This window comes from Acanthopagrus latus, chromosome 12 (assembly GCF_904848185.1).
Source record: "Acanthopagrus latus isolate v.2019 chromosome 12, fAcaLat1.1, whole genome shotgun sequence".
In the NCBI taxonomy this organism is placed as follows: Eukaryota; Metazoa; Chordata; class Actinopteri; order Spariformes; family Sparidae; genus Acanthopagrus; species Acanthopagrus latus.
The window spans coordinates 3,735,589-3,748,311 of record NC_051050.1 but is presented as its reverse complement, the minus strand read 5'-3'; the positions used below and the strand labels follow the sequence as shown (position 1 = coordinate 3,748,311).

Sequence of the window (12,723 nt, the reverse complement as noted above, 5' to 3'; positions counted from 1 at the left end):
ATAAAATGTCAACAGACAGGGGACCACAACCAGCAGTTCACTACAGTTTCCCAACCAGAGGCTGGGCTTCGATGTTGTGCTCTACAGACCGGACATTTGTCACATTAAAGTCTGGAGCACTGTGGTGGCTGCTGCACAGCCTCAGGCTCCCTGTCCTCAGTCTCCTGTGTGTGATTTGTGTGCTGTTGCTTAGCTGCCATCTTCCTGTTCGCTTTCCTTCTCTTAAATCAGCTTCCAGGATGTAGGATCTAATGATAGAATGGGTAGGACCCCAGCACCCTTCATCCCATGGGGTGTGTGTGTGTGTGTTTTGCATGTCCTTTGCTGTGTGGAGCTGAGGTGAAACCGTGTTACCTGGATCACCTGTCCAGTATTCCTGGAAGCCGTGTCCTTGCACCACACATCAGCTGCTGCAGTCACGCATCTGATTCTGACCTCCACCACTCATTGCATGCATTATTATTATTTTCATCAATGTCTGCTCATTTTTCATTTTCTTTTGAACACGTAATATTCAGTAATAAGTATTTACATTTTTAATAATATAATAATAATTAATTCCAATAAAGTTCATTATATAATACTGCAGAGAGACTGTAGCATATTATGTAACTTGGAATACACCACAGGTCTAAACAGTTTGATTGATTGAGAATTAATAACATGCTCACTTATATACCTGAGTCTAACCCTAACCCTAAAACCTAGTCTTAACCCTCAAACAGCCAATGGAAGAAGAAATGAAGAGACACGATTTCTTTACGCTCAAAGTCCAAAACTGGTGCTGGCAGTTACAATTACAAGGGCGTGCACACACACACACACACACACACACACACACACACACACACACACACACACACACACACACACACACACTCAGGGTCGTGAGCAAACATGTTTTTCGGCCTGCAGTCTTTCTCCACATAGACTGAACATGCTGTTACGAGACTGCGACTTTAAACAAGACAGTGATGTACAGTGACTGCTGGATGGACCCGCTGAACACAACTGTGGAACCATCCAATGAAACATCTCGTCACTGAGGAGGTGTTCACACGTGTTTGTGTCAGTACACAGTCGAAAAAAACCCCATCCAACCCAGCCTCCTGTGCATCGGATTAAGGACTACATTTTGACATAAAGCGACTCTACAAGACAGCCCTAAGACTGTAGCATATTCATCAAAATATGAATTTATTATCCATGTAACTGCAGACTTACATGCACTGATCCAAGTGCTTCAGTCCAAGTAAAATCTTCCATGTTCTGTGCGTGCACAGTGAAGTCAGTGTAGCTTTCAGGAGCAGATCATGAGTAAATCCTGTTGGTCCAGCTCCAGATGTTCATTCTCATATTAACAGCCACACTGAAAACTGGTAAATGCTATGTCACAGATGTTGATACATAGTGGTATGCTACAGCTAACTGGTGGCATCTACTACCACATGCCACTGATGAACAATATCACTCATGTCTCACTTTCCATGGTTAGGTACCATTTCAAAACTGGAAGCTTTTGCCACTTAAAGTTTCATGGTCAGACCAAAAACTGACACAGCAAAGTTCATATGTGTGTCTTTGTGCAGTAGGTGGTGCTGGAAGTATAATATAATATACAATATAAACTAACAATGAAGTGAATAACTTAATACTTTGTAAAAAGAGTGAGAGAACATGTTGTAATGTTGCTGTGACTGACACTGGTTAGCAGCAGTTCACCCTCCACACAGCTCCTGCATGAAGTTCTTCAGTGTATCATGTGAAAAAAGATGTCGAACGAGCTTTATTAGCAAAAACAGCTATTTCAGTTTCTCTTAAAACCACTACAACCAGTGCAAATCAATGGGCTCATTTGTGTTGTGAGAAGTTGTTAGAAGGACAAGAAGCATGTTGCTTTGGCAGGATGGGAGACACCTGATTGAATATGTATGATACTGACCATCAGTCAGTTTAAATAACGCAGACAGCTTTACTTTGTGCACGAACAAAAACTGTTGATGTCGTTGTGTAGCAAAATCTTGTCAGCTCAAAGCACCACTCCTGAGCTGTGACAGCAGGAGGTCGAGGACAGAGAGGAGGCGGGTGCTTCGGTTTGAAGATGGTGTTATTGTTGGAAGAACTGATTCTACCAAAAGCTGCTGAAAGTGTTGTCGTCGTTTTTTAGTTAACTTCAAGTCTGTTTTTCAGTTAGCAGTCTCCGCCCTGTGTTTTTGAGTGCTGGACTTGGTAGCTTTCCTTGTCCAATCATTCCTGGTGAGGGAACCTGAACAGGAGGACAGGACCGCCTCTTTAGTTGGAGTTCTCTGTCCTGATTGGACAAAGTGGGCAGGGATACCAGAAAATGCATTTTTTCCCCCTCTTTTTACTGCATGAGCAAGAGGAGAGATGTGTTACTGACCACACACTCTGTAACAGTGATGCCTGTTGGAATACAGAGCTGTATTATTACTTGAATGAAAAACTATACTTACAGCAGCCTTAAACATCCCTCCAGACGTGTTTGAAGATGTATATAAAATACTTTGAATAACATCTCCATTTTCACAGAAAATTTTAATTTTTTTTGGTTAAAATACTCACGATTGGCATATACACCCACTCCTTCATCCTATTTTAAAAATACATGAATATGCAACATGCCATTTCTGCCTGTCCAGTGGCATCAGAGCTGTGAACATCTACACCCTGGAAGGAGTTTTCCAAACACTCTGTTTTCAACAACCTCAGACGTCATTTCCGTGTGTACAGAAGGACAAAATGCAGAGAAAAAGCTTTGTTTGATGAAATACACGTGCATGTGTGGACAGGGCCTTTGTGTTTTGGCACTGGAAGCTTTAACTTCAGGGCTGGTTTATAAAACTACATATGATGTCACAAATCATAGAAAGTGAGCTCTGAAATCGTTATCCCTTGACACTTGCAGGCTCTTTTCACACTGACTGCACACACAGCATTCTGCACATTGTGCTGTAGGAACACGGCGGTGCAACTCGTCAGACTCAGTGGAAGAGAAGCCGCTCATGCTAAGGTGATGAAAACACAACGAATGGTCACCTACTGGTTAGTACCTTTTCAAATAGCAGTGAGACGTGATAAATGAGGTCCAGCTGGAGGAACAGATCCATGTGTTTAAAGGCAGATCACACACCAGGCTGCGTTTAGCAGGCAGGTCTGAAGTCAGTGTTCGAGGCTGTGGTGTGAACTGCAGCACCTCAGTGAAACCAGCTGCTGATCTCAGTATGGAGCTCCAGTCGTGTGATGACAGCTGAGCCTGATTCAGTCACTTTACAAAGACTGAGCTGTGCCTGAAAGCTCCAGTGAGGCAGTGAGGGAGCTTTGAGTTCATTTCGTCATACTGATGTTGACAGATTGATGCTGTCTGACCTTCCCACAGCAGGGTCGCATCACAGTTAACACGCCAGCAGCAGGTTGACGTAAACTGCGAGGAGGAGACGGCCGGGGTCATGTGATCAGGACCAGGTCTCACTCTGCAGCCGGCCCGTCCTCTCCATGGCCGTCAGCATCTGCTCAGCTTCCTCGGCGGAGACGCCACCCTCCTGCTGGAACACCTCCTTCAGAGCGTCGCACACGCTGGCTGGCATCTGTTTGGCGTTGCTGCACAGAGAGACACTCAGTTTTAACACAGCAAATAGGAAATGCATGTTACAGGCCAACATGCCACACAAGAAGAGGTAGACTTGTAAAGTAAAATGTGAGCAGGTGTAGTGTCATCTTCTAAAAGCTGCAGGATTTGATTCCTCTGAGACTGCTGCAGCTTCAGACTGTGGTGCAGACTTCACTGCACCACACGGTTGCTGAAGATGACTCAAAAATATGAACCTATCCTCAACACCCAGATGTAAACAAAGGAGGAGTTTTCTCCGCGGACTCACCCAGCGATGTAAAAGCAGGCACCTTTGTTGGCTATCAGGTCCCACAGGAGCTCAGCGTTCTCCCTCACTCGCTGCTGCACATACACTTTCTCCTCCTGAGACACACACATTTATGTCATGATGAGCCACCAAGGATATACAGGAGTCAGACACAGACAGACACACAGACACAGTGCAGAGCGGGGCTCGTAGACACTGCCAGGAAGTTATGAAACAGTTAACTCTGGGCTGAAAAATGTCTTTTTTCATTTTATTTCTAGAGCAGGAGTTTGCAAACTTTAACACCTGGAGACATTTAAAGGGCCAGACACATGGAACTGACATAGAACTTGCTGCAATGAACGCAGTCGGTTGTGTCGCCTTACATCTGCTGCATCTCAGCCAAAGAGCTGCTGCTCTTGAACGCACCACAACGGCTACAGCTGGCAGCCAGCTAGCTCAAACATTCTGTGAGAGGAAATATCTCCCCACACCACCAGCTGGCGATAGTTTGTATTTGTCATTCAAAATGGGAAACCGAAGACTCTAGACTGGTGATAATCAAAATGTTGGTATGATACAGCAGAATGTGTCTGATAAAAAGTGTGTGTGTGTGTGTGTGTGTGTGTGAGAGACCTGGTCTCGTGAGAAGGCAGTGAAGAGGCTCAGGTGTCCAGCCTTCATCATCTCCTCCCACTCTGACCTGAAGTAGAAGTCTTTGGGCTCAGAGCGACAGCCGAAGAACAGGACGTTGGCTGCAGAGCAGGAGGACAAGGAGGAGGACGGGTGTGATGTCAGAGCTGTGAGATGAAGGGAGCGACTACATCAGAGAGGTAAAAAAAACTCACCAGTTTTACCCTCAGCGATCCTCTCCTGTAGAGCCGACCTGAAGGGTGCCACTCCTGTTCCGGGTCCGACCATTATCACAGGGGTGTCCTTCTCTTTAGGGAACCTCAGACTTCCCTTCTTCACCCACAGAGGCACGGACACGTCGCCTGCAACAGCGTCCAGCCCAACACAGTAACTCATTATTGTATCAAGATTAATTTTTCTCTTGGTTATGTGTTTGTTTTTACAAATGAAGGAGGTTTACAGTATGTAATAATGTCATGGCTGCTAGCGACATGTATTTTTGTGAATACATGTTATCATACTTAATGATACAGTTCATGTTTAACTGTTGTCCTCTTATGTAATCACACCACAGTCACATCAGCACTCTTCTGCTCTCTGACTCTACTCAAGTTCAGCAGTCACTTTTTCTGACTTGGCTAACAGCAATGTATCTCAACACTCCCTATGTAGATATTTCACATTAAAAGCCTCCCTGCTGCTAGAAAAGGACAAACCCTTGTTGTTTCTAATATGTTAGAAATATGAAACAGCTACAGGATGTGTTGAGCAGAACAGGCGCAGGACACTTGGCATTAATAAATCAGTGACGGCAGTATTTGTTGGTGCCAGTTGAATGATTTGGTTTATTCCGTGATCTGAACGTTGCCGTCTGAATGTGTGTGAACTCCTGATGTGTTTTGATTTGGAATTCCTGCTGCAGCGTGTGGAAATGTTCCCACGCCAGCTGCTGCCTGTTCTGGACCACAGACTCTCGCTGCTCTTCGGCCTGGAGCTGCTCAAATTTTGTTGATTTGGGAAGTCAGACAACCGAGAATACTAATAAAACCTGATCAGATTAAATCGTTTGAATCTCAAAGAGAATTTTCCTGAGTTCTGCTGATTTGAGAACACAAACAAGTGAGTGTGTGTTATTGTGCTAAAGTGACTGTGGAAATGTACTTAATCAGCAGTCGTCCTTCATGTGTTTGTATCTAAACAGTGAGGGTGCAGTCAACTAACCAACTGAATACCCCTCCTCTCCCTTTCCAAGCATGTAGGGGAGCCTACGATCACCTTCAAGTTAGGCAAAAATGTGACAACCCCTCTGTATAGACAGTGTTTGCTTTGTTTGTTCTTGGCTACTGTAGAAACATGGCGGACTGTTTGGAACAGGAGCTGCTCCTTTAGATATAAACGGGTCATTGTGAAGTAAAAACACAAACACAATCATCCAAATCCTACACGCTGGAGCTTTAAACTAAACTGTCATTGTTTTTCAGTTATTATTATATATTTTCAGTATCATATTTAAACTCCAAATTTCATTCAGATCAAAGCACTCTAATCCATCTGTGCCCATGACTCATGAGACAAATCTGTACCACTGTTGGACACAGAATGATTGGGCCACTTCACAATGAACAGGCTCATATGAGTGGCTCCTGCATGAGGCCTAATCTGTGGACACCTCCTGTCCTCTGTGTTGACAGACCTTGTTCAGGGTTCAGGGAGGCTAACCAGGTGGAGCAGAGGCCTTCACGTGGTTTGTACATCTTGGTCTTATAACGAACCACAGCCACCAGGATCTGAAGCCTGTTTGGGTGAGCCTGTGTGAAGAGAGAGCTTTTTTTTTTAATAAAAGGCTGATGAATAACAGGAAAACAAATGCATGCGTCTCAAACACTCACTGAATGTCACAGCTGTAAAACACTTGTGACGCATGATGAGCTACCTGGAGAGAGGAGGCGATGGAGAATGAGCGAGGCTGGATCTCAGGGAACAGATCCAGGAGATAGTCTACTTTCAGTTCGGCTGTAGTGTGGGGGAAATCTGCCAAGACCTGCAGCAGCAAGAGTACAGTGGACTGAGTGAGCAGGTCCAAGAACAGGGGTTTCATGCTTCTATGTGTAGGATTTAAACATTTTTGATCCCTACTTGTAGTGACAGAAAGAGACTGAGGCAGACAGAACTCATCTGACTGTTAAAAATATATACCATTAAAACATTTTAAAAAAGGTGCTGTAGTTACATGGAATCCCACACATGGGCTTTAAAATCACTGAGAAGCTCATTCAAACGGTTTGGAATGATTGATGAGATCACTCTATGAAGCTCACAGCCCAGCCACTGACTCTAACCCTGAGCCTTCACCTCCAGCGCTGTGCGTCTGGGCCGGTTGCAGTAGCTGTGCAGCTCCTCCTGGCCCGCCGCCGAGCTGAACTCCACCAGCTTCTCGTGCTCCAGCTCGTTGGTGGCGAAGGTGGACAGCAGCTCAAAGAAAGAGCGGCGAGGCACGGCAGCGATGTCCAGGTATCTCTCCACCAGGTGGCGCACAGTGCAGGGCTGAGGAAGCCTGGCTGGAACTGAGAGGTTCATTCATAAAGAAACATTTTTAAAGAAACAATTTTGCCATCCATTGAGGCTACACAACTCTGTTTTAAAGCTGCACTAATCAGCACTTAACGCTGACAGTAGATCAAAACACTATGAGTAACATAAAACAAATATCACCCAGCTAGCAATCCCGTTTTAGCCTCTTTCAGTACATTTTTTGTGGGGTTTATGAACGTCACCGCTTGGTTGAGTCTCACCACACTCATCAACTTCTGCTGGCGACTGTTTTCAGCCAAAAGCTGTCAAGTTAAAACCAGATGGACATTTCCTGTCTAACACTAAACAGCAGACACAGTTAAACTAGCTGGTGAACACAGTGGAGCATTTAGCAGCTAAAGAAGCAGATATTGTTCTCTGGAGTAGTTGGAGACCAAAAGCAGAGAGAACACTGGACTCAGCAGCTGTTGTGGAACTACAAGCCAGTAAGTGAGCCTGCTGGGAAACATGATGACTGGCCAAGAGGCAGGGAGTCCAAGTCATATCAATCAATATAATAAGAGATGGAATAAACATTTAAAAAGTGTTGTAATAATGATAGTAATGAGGCTGATTTCACATTCACTGGTTCACTGATGCATTTTACATTTATGAATTGATACGATTGTTTCTTAAGGTCTTTTTTATTCTTTCATTTCATACTGAACATTAGGGCTTCATTTGGTGATGACTGTCGATAATTATTTTTTTAATCACTTATGGAAGTGGAATAAAGCAATCACAGGTAACTTGGGAACCAGACTCATCTATCAAATATGGATATTTTTCCAGTATCTTGATAACACTAGTACTCAGACTATTTCCCTCCTCAATTGTTCCCAGAATCATATTGTGGTGAGCTGTTTAGCTGTGATCTAACAACATCTGTGCCAAGGCCGCCATTTCCTGCTTAAAAACAGACCAAGAACCATAACCTGCCATGGTGTTGTTATTCTCACAGGTCACAGCCTGTGCTCTGATTGGTTGTAGGTCTATCCAATTGAGTAACTCCCCTTTGAAATCAAAAGTGAACTGAGAGACTCCAGACTAACTCACTTTCTCACATTAGTCTAGTGATGTCAGGCCAAATGGTGTGCTTATTAGTTAACAGAGTACTTTACTATGAACGAAATATCATGAATGGACAGACAGACAGACAGACAGACAGACAGACAGACACACACCAACCTGCAGTGTTTTCTGTGGCCCTGAGAATGAACCTGGCCTCAGGATCTAACCTCAGCATCTGACAGAACTGTTGTACGTTCTCTGGTGCGTTACAAGGAAACATCATGACAACGTCACCTGCAGCAAACCTACACAGCAACAACACACAGCTAGTGATGGGTCGATTCCAACAAGGCACACCACGTTCATTTCATTTGAGTTAATACATTTATAACAGTGATCTCAGTACAGGACACACAGCTGTCTCTCTGATTCACTTCAGATTTGTGTTGTAGAGAGACTGACATGGTAAACCATTGTCAGAATAGCATGTCTGAAGTGGTTCCACATTACTCACTCAATGTTGGAGCCAGTGATGTCGAACTCAATGTGCCTGACATCCTGAAAGTGTGACGTGTCTGTTACTCTCCTGTTAGACACCAGTCTGGAGGGGAAGGGATGGGACTGGGAGGGGGCAGTTTGCTCTGTGGGAATCCCCAACCTGTCCTCCCTCTCGTCTTTCACATCGTCCAGGAAGTGGAAAGTGTACGTTGGAGGGAGCCTGCCCGAGGAAACAAGCAAAAAAATACCAAACAAACGACTGACTGCAATTCAGCTCAACACCAGAACGCACAACCAGCTGTCAATCAAAATATGCAACCACAGAATGACATGCGGTGTCAGGTCAAGTGGATACTCACGCTTCATCTTCCCTCAGTGGAATCAGTGGAGACGGGTAGAGAGCAAACAGTTTCGCCCACAATGATGTGAGCCACGGGTCAATCACAGCGTCTGACCTGGTTCACACACACACGCACACACACAATGAGGTGAGCAAACACACACTGCCAGCTGGAAACAACTATTACATGTCATTCCCTCTCTATCCCCACACTCTCTCTGAGTCATGTCAAACTCCCACTTTGCTGCTCCCACTTTTAATTCACTCATTGCTCACCATATCTGCCACAATCAACACTTCTCACTAGGGTTTTTCACATTAAAAGCCCTTTAGCAGATGAAAAGGTAAATTATTGTCCTTTACTGTGCAACATGTCCAGAAACTTTTAGTTGTGATTGTTGCTGATTTTTAGTGTCAGTTTTTAAAAAAAAAAATTCAACTCTCCCATGATCCAGCACTTCCCTCAGCCGAGGTGTTTCTTACCCCAGGTCATGTTGGTCGTCTGCCAGCCCAACAGGCAGCAGCGTACTGGCACCCAGCTGCACGAGGCGCTTATGAAGCTTCTTAGCCACAAAGTTAAACCTAAGGATGAAAGTGGTTGATGCTTTTATACAACAGCCCATGAGTCACTGTGAATGTGTACTGTGAGAAGTATACAGGACTGACTTTGGATAGGATGAGTCCCCCAGACCCAGAACGGCACAGTCCAGCCGACTCAGAGAGCCAGCAGGCAGGGACTTCTTAAAGATAAACCTCCAGAAGTTCTGTGAAGGAAGCAAACAGAAAGACACACATGAGCAGGGTCCAACCTTTACTATTTATTCTATGTGACTAAAGAGAATTAGGGCTACTGTAGAAATAATCTGAGTTCTGACTTTCATTTATGCCTGGAGTTGTTTGATCAGTCATGGATGCAACAGTTTATGGACTCCAGAAAGAGACCACACAGCTCTGTCAGGAGTTCCAGAGGCCTTATTTAAAAAGGACACGTCCAAACACTAAATCTTTGCTCCTCTTACCATGTGTGTACTTGACATCTGTCTCATTACCTTCATGTTGTCTGGAGGGTCTCCTTGGCCAGTGGTGGAGCACACAATAATAACCAGGGACTCTGAGATCAAGTTGGCCTGTTGGATGAGGGGAAACACACATGAGGGCACAGCTCTGCCGTGCTGCTCGCGCAGGCTTTCAGACGACAGCGCCACTCACCACATTGTAAGAATCCAGAGGCAGCACCTGAACCTGCAGCTGCCTCCTCCGGCCCTGCCGAGCTATCCTCTGGGCCGTGTCCTGGGCCGTGCCGGTCTGGCTCCCATACAGGACCCGCAGGGTGGGCTCCGACATGATGACCGACAGACGACGTTACAAAGTAGTCCGTTACTTTAGAAGGACTTGACTGGAAACAAACACATACAGAGCAGCTTAAAGATACGCGTGTTAATAACATTAGCATTATGTCCGGCTGTGTTCTTTGTACGGTTCCAGTAGCTTCATCATATTGTTGCCGCGTCGTGTGTTCACTTCCTGACGTCTCAGTGAGCTGTCATAACTGCAGTGACGTCAACGCGTATGGCGTCGTGCTTGTCTTTTAACGGTTCAATGTTAACCAAAAGGTGTTCTTCTTACAGCGGGAAATACAAGTAACACATTGACACAGTTAACATTACACCTACATTACCAAGACTGACTCTGAACACTGTGCCTGGCTCCTGTTAGCAGTCAGCAGGCTAGTTAGCTGTTAATAAAATACAGACAGATATCTAAATCGCACATGTTGCCCACACCAAGGAAACTTACCACCTGCCGCTGCTGCCTGCAGATGTTGCTGCCCACCACTGTAACCTACCTTACATAAAGCTAGCACCTGATCAGACTGGGTGAGACCCAGCCGGCAGCTCCTCACTCGCAACATCGACGTCACACTTTACGGCAAGCCCGTTTCACGTTGTGATTGGCCCGTGCGTTTGCGCTACATTCAAAGCCACACAGGAAAAAAATTAAAGTAAGAATCAAGAGAGACTGTAGAGCTATAGAACAAGACATGTAGCACATGACATGAGTGGTCAACACAGAGAGGAACCGTTCAGTTTAACCTCCTTTTACACCCTCAGAATGACTATCGGGGCAGCAGTGCTCTTTTTATAAAAATCGTTGAATTTCTGATGACGTGCTGTATTTCTGACTTCTTCTGCATGTTGTTCCTTAATGCCTTTCAACTTTAAATCTCTGATTTTCCGTGTGCGGCTGTGAATGTAGCACACTGTCACGGGCCAATCACAGCGTCAAACGGGCTTGCCGTAAAGTGTGACGTTGATGTTGAGAGTGAGGAGCTACCGGTCGGGGTTTCGCCAGTTAGATTAGCTAACAGCTTGATAGTGTTATTGAGGGCGGCAGCTGGGTAACAGCAGCAGGTAGCAGGGGCCGTATTTAACTAAGCAAATTGGTCAGAGCCTTCCATTGGATAATTACTGCAGTGAAGTTATTTAACCCTGTCTGATGCAATGAGTAGCTTCTCGTTTCTTTGACAGCCATGTCTGAAGACATATCCTGTGGTCGTGGAAAACATGTTGACACTGTTTCAGAGGAGTCAAGTTATGGGCCTGCAGTAAGCAAAGAGAAAAACTAAGGAGGTTGCTGAAACTACTAACACTGTATTAAGAACTATCCAACGCATTATTACAACCTCATCTTAAAATCAGTTATGCTAAATTAAATTAAATACAAAAAAGTCACCACTAATATTTGGTGAAATCAAATGGAATAACATTGACAGTGGAACTCACTGCTATGATTAATAGTAAAAGTAAGAACATTTCCACACTCACAATGTAAAGATAACTCAAGGGATCGGGGCTAAGCAGCTGTCTAGCCTAGAAAACCACTTATCAGTGAGACTTATCTGAAAGAAGGCCTCAGTTTGCTAGGAAGCGTAAAGAGCGGCCCATCAAGGTAAGACCCATCATGCCTAGTGGTTATTGCACAAGCATGTGGGGGCAGTGTTATAGTCTGGGGTTGATTCAGTTGGTCAGGTCTAGGTTCAGCAATGATGTGTGTCCAAAAACAATGAGGTCAGCTGACTACCTGAATATACTGAATGACCAGGTTTTTTCCATCAATGGAATTTTTTTCTTTTTCGTTTATTCCAAGATGACAATGCCAGGATTCATCAGGCTCAAACTGTGGAAGAGTGGTTCAGGGAGGGTGACACAACATGTTCACACATCGATGGCCACCACAGAGTCTGGACTTTTTTTGTCTGGGCAGTGCATTTCTGAAGGGTTTTTTTTAGGTTTATAGAGGCCATAATAGGAAAATGAACAGATATCAGTTGTCAGTGATTAATCAGAATCCCATGAGAATAAATCAAAAATATGAAAAAAGTCATGTCACTGATAAATAAAGAATAGGACTTTTCTTCTTTCCAGCCTTTAACAATCATGTCACAACCCCTCAGCTTTATTGTGACCCTGTGAAACCACCGGTCTCAGCTGTAAATGAAATAGTTCAAACTGGCTTCTCCACAACAGTAAAGAGCACCAGGGTTAACTATCTCATGGTGTGATATCTCACAGAGGCAAGTTTTTTGTACTTGAAGCTCATTTTTATGATATTTCTGTATTTTTAGTGAGTTGAATGTTTGACTTTTACTCATAAAGTAAAAGGAGTACTTCTGTCACCAGTGTTTAAATGTACCACATTCAGCCTCATTAGGAGAACAACAGATTTCTATGGTAAAGGCGCAGCTGAATGACATCTCACTCCCTCCGTGTGTTCTCATCTGAGCCCCTCTGTTCT

The 12,723-nt window shown here is 44.5% G+C and overlaps 1 protein-coding gene across 2 annotated transcripts; it reads right to left on the bottom strand.

Moving 5' to 3' along the window:
• Positions 1-2,358: 2,358 nt before the first annotated feature.
• On the bottom strand, positions 2,359-10,922 carry ndor1 (NADPH dependent diflavin oxidoreductase 1). 2 transcript variants are annotated; one of them, XM_037117539.1, is made up of 15 exons: positions 10,775-10,922; positions 10,138-10,324; positions 9,978-10,055; positions 9,595-9,692; positions 9,412-9,510; positions 8,948-9,043; positions 8,605-8,808; positions 8,268-8,395; positions 6,861-7,072; positions 6,442-6,549; positions 6,202-6,316; positions 4,724-4,870; positions 4,512-4,630; positions 3,897-3,991; positions 2,359-3,618 (listed from the first exon to the last, which is right to left on the bottom strand). In XM_037117539.1, exons 2-15 carry the CDS (start codon positions 10,270-10,272, stop codon positions 3,474-3,476), a joined length of 1,779 nt encoding a protein of 592 aa, XP_036973434.1. In that variant the 5' UTR covers positions 10,273-10,324; positions 10,775-10,922; the 3' UTR covers positions 2,359-3,473. The 2 variants fall into 2 exon arrangements, with proteins under 2 accessions (XP_036973434.1, XP_036973433.1); XM_037117538.1 differs by having other exon boundaries at positions 10,726-10,874.
• Positions 10,923-12,723: the final 1,801 nt, after the last annotated feature.

Bases quoted from the DNA above. Each gene is read 5' to 3' on its own strand.
- ndor1 (XM_037117539.1), bottom strand. From the start codon at position 10,272: ATGTCGGAGCCCACCCTGCGGGTCCTGTATGGGAGCCAGACCGGCACG. The intron at 9,511-9,594 runs GTCAGTCCTGTA...TTTCATCCTTAG, and splicing joins GGGGACTCATCCTATCCAAA to GTTTAACTTTGTGGCTAAGA. The intron at 3,992-4,511 runs GTCTCTCACACA...TGTGTGTCTCAG, and splicing joins CTGCCTTCTCACGAGACCAG to GAGGAGAAAGTGTATGTGCA.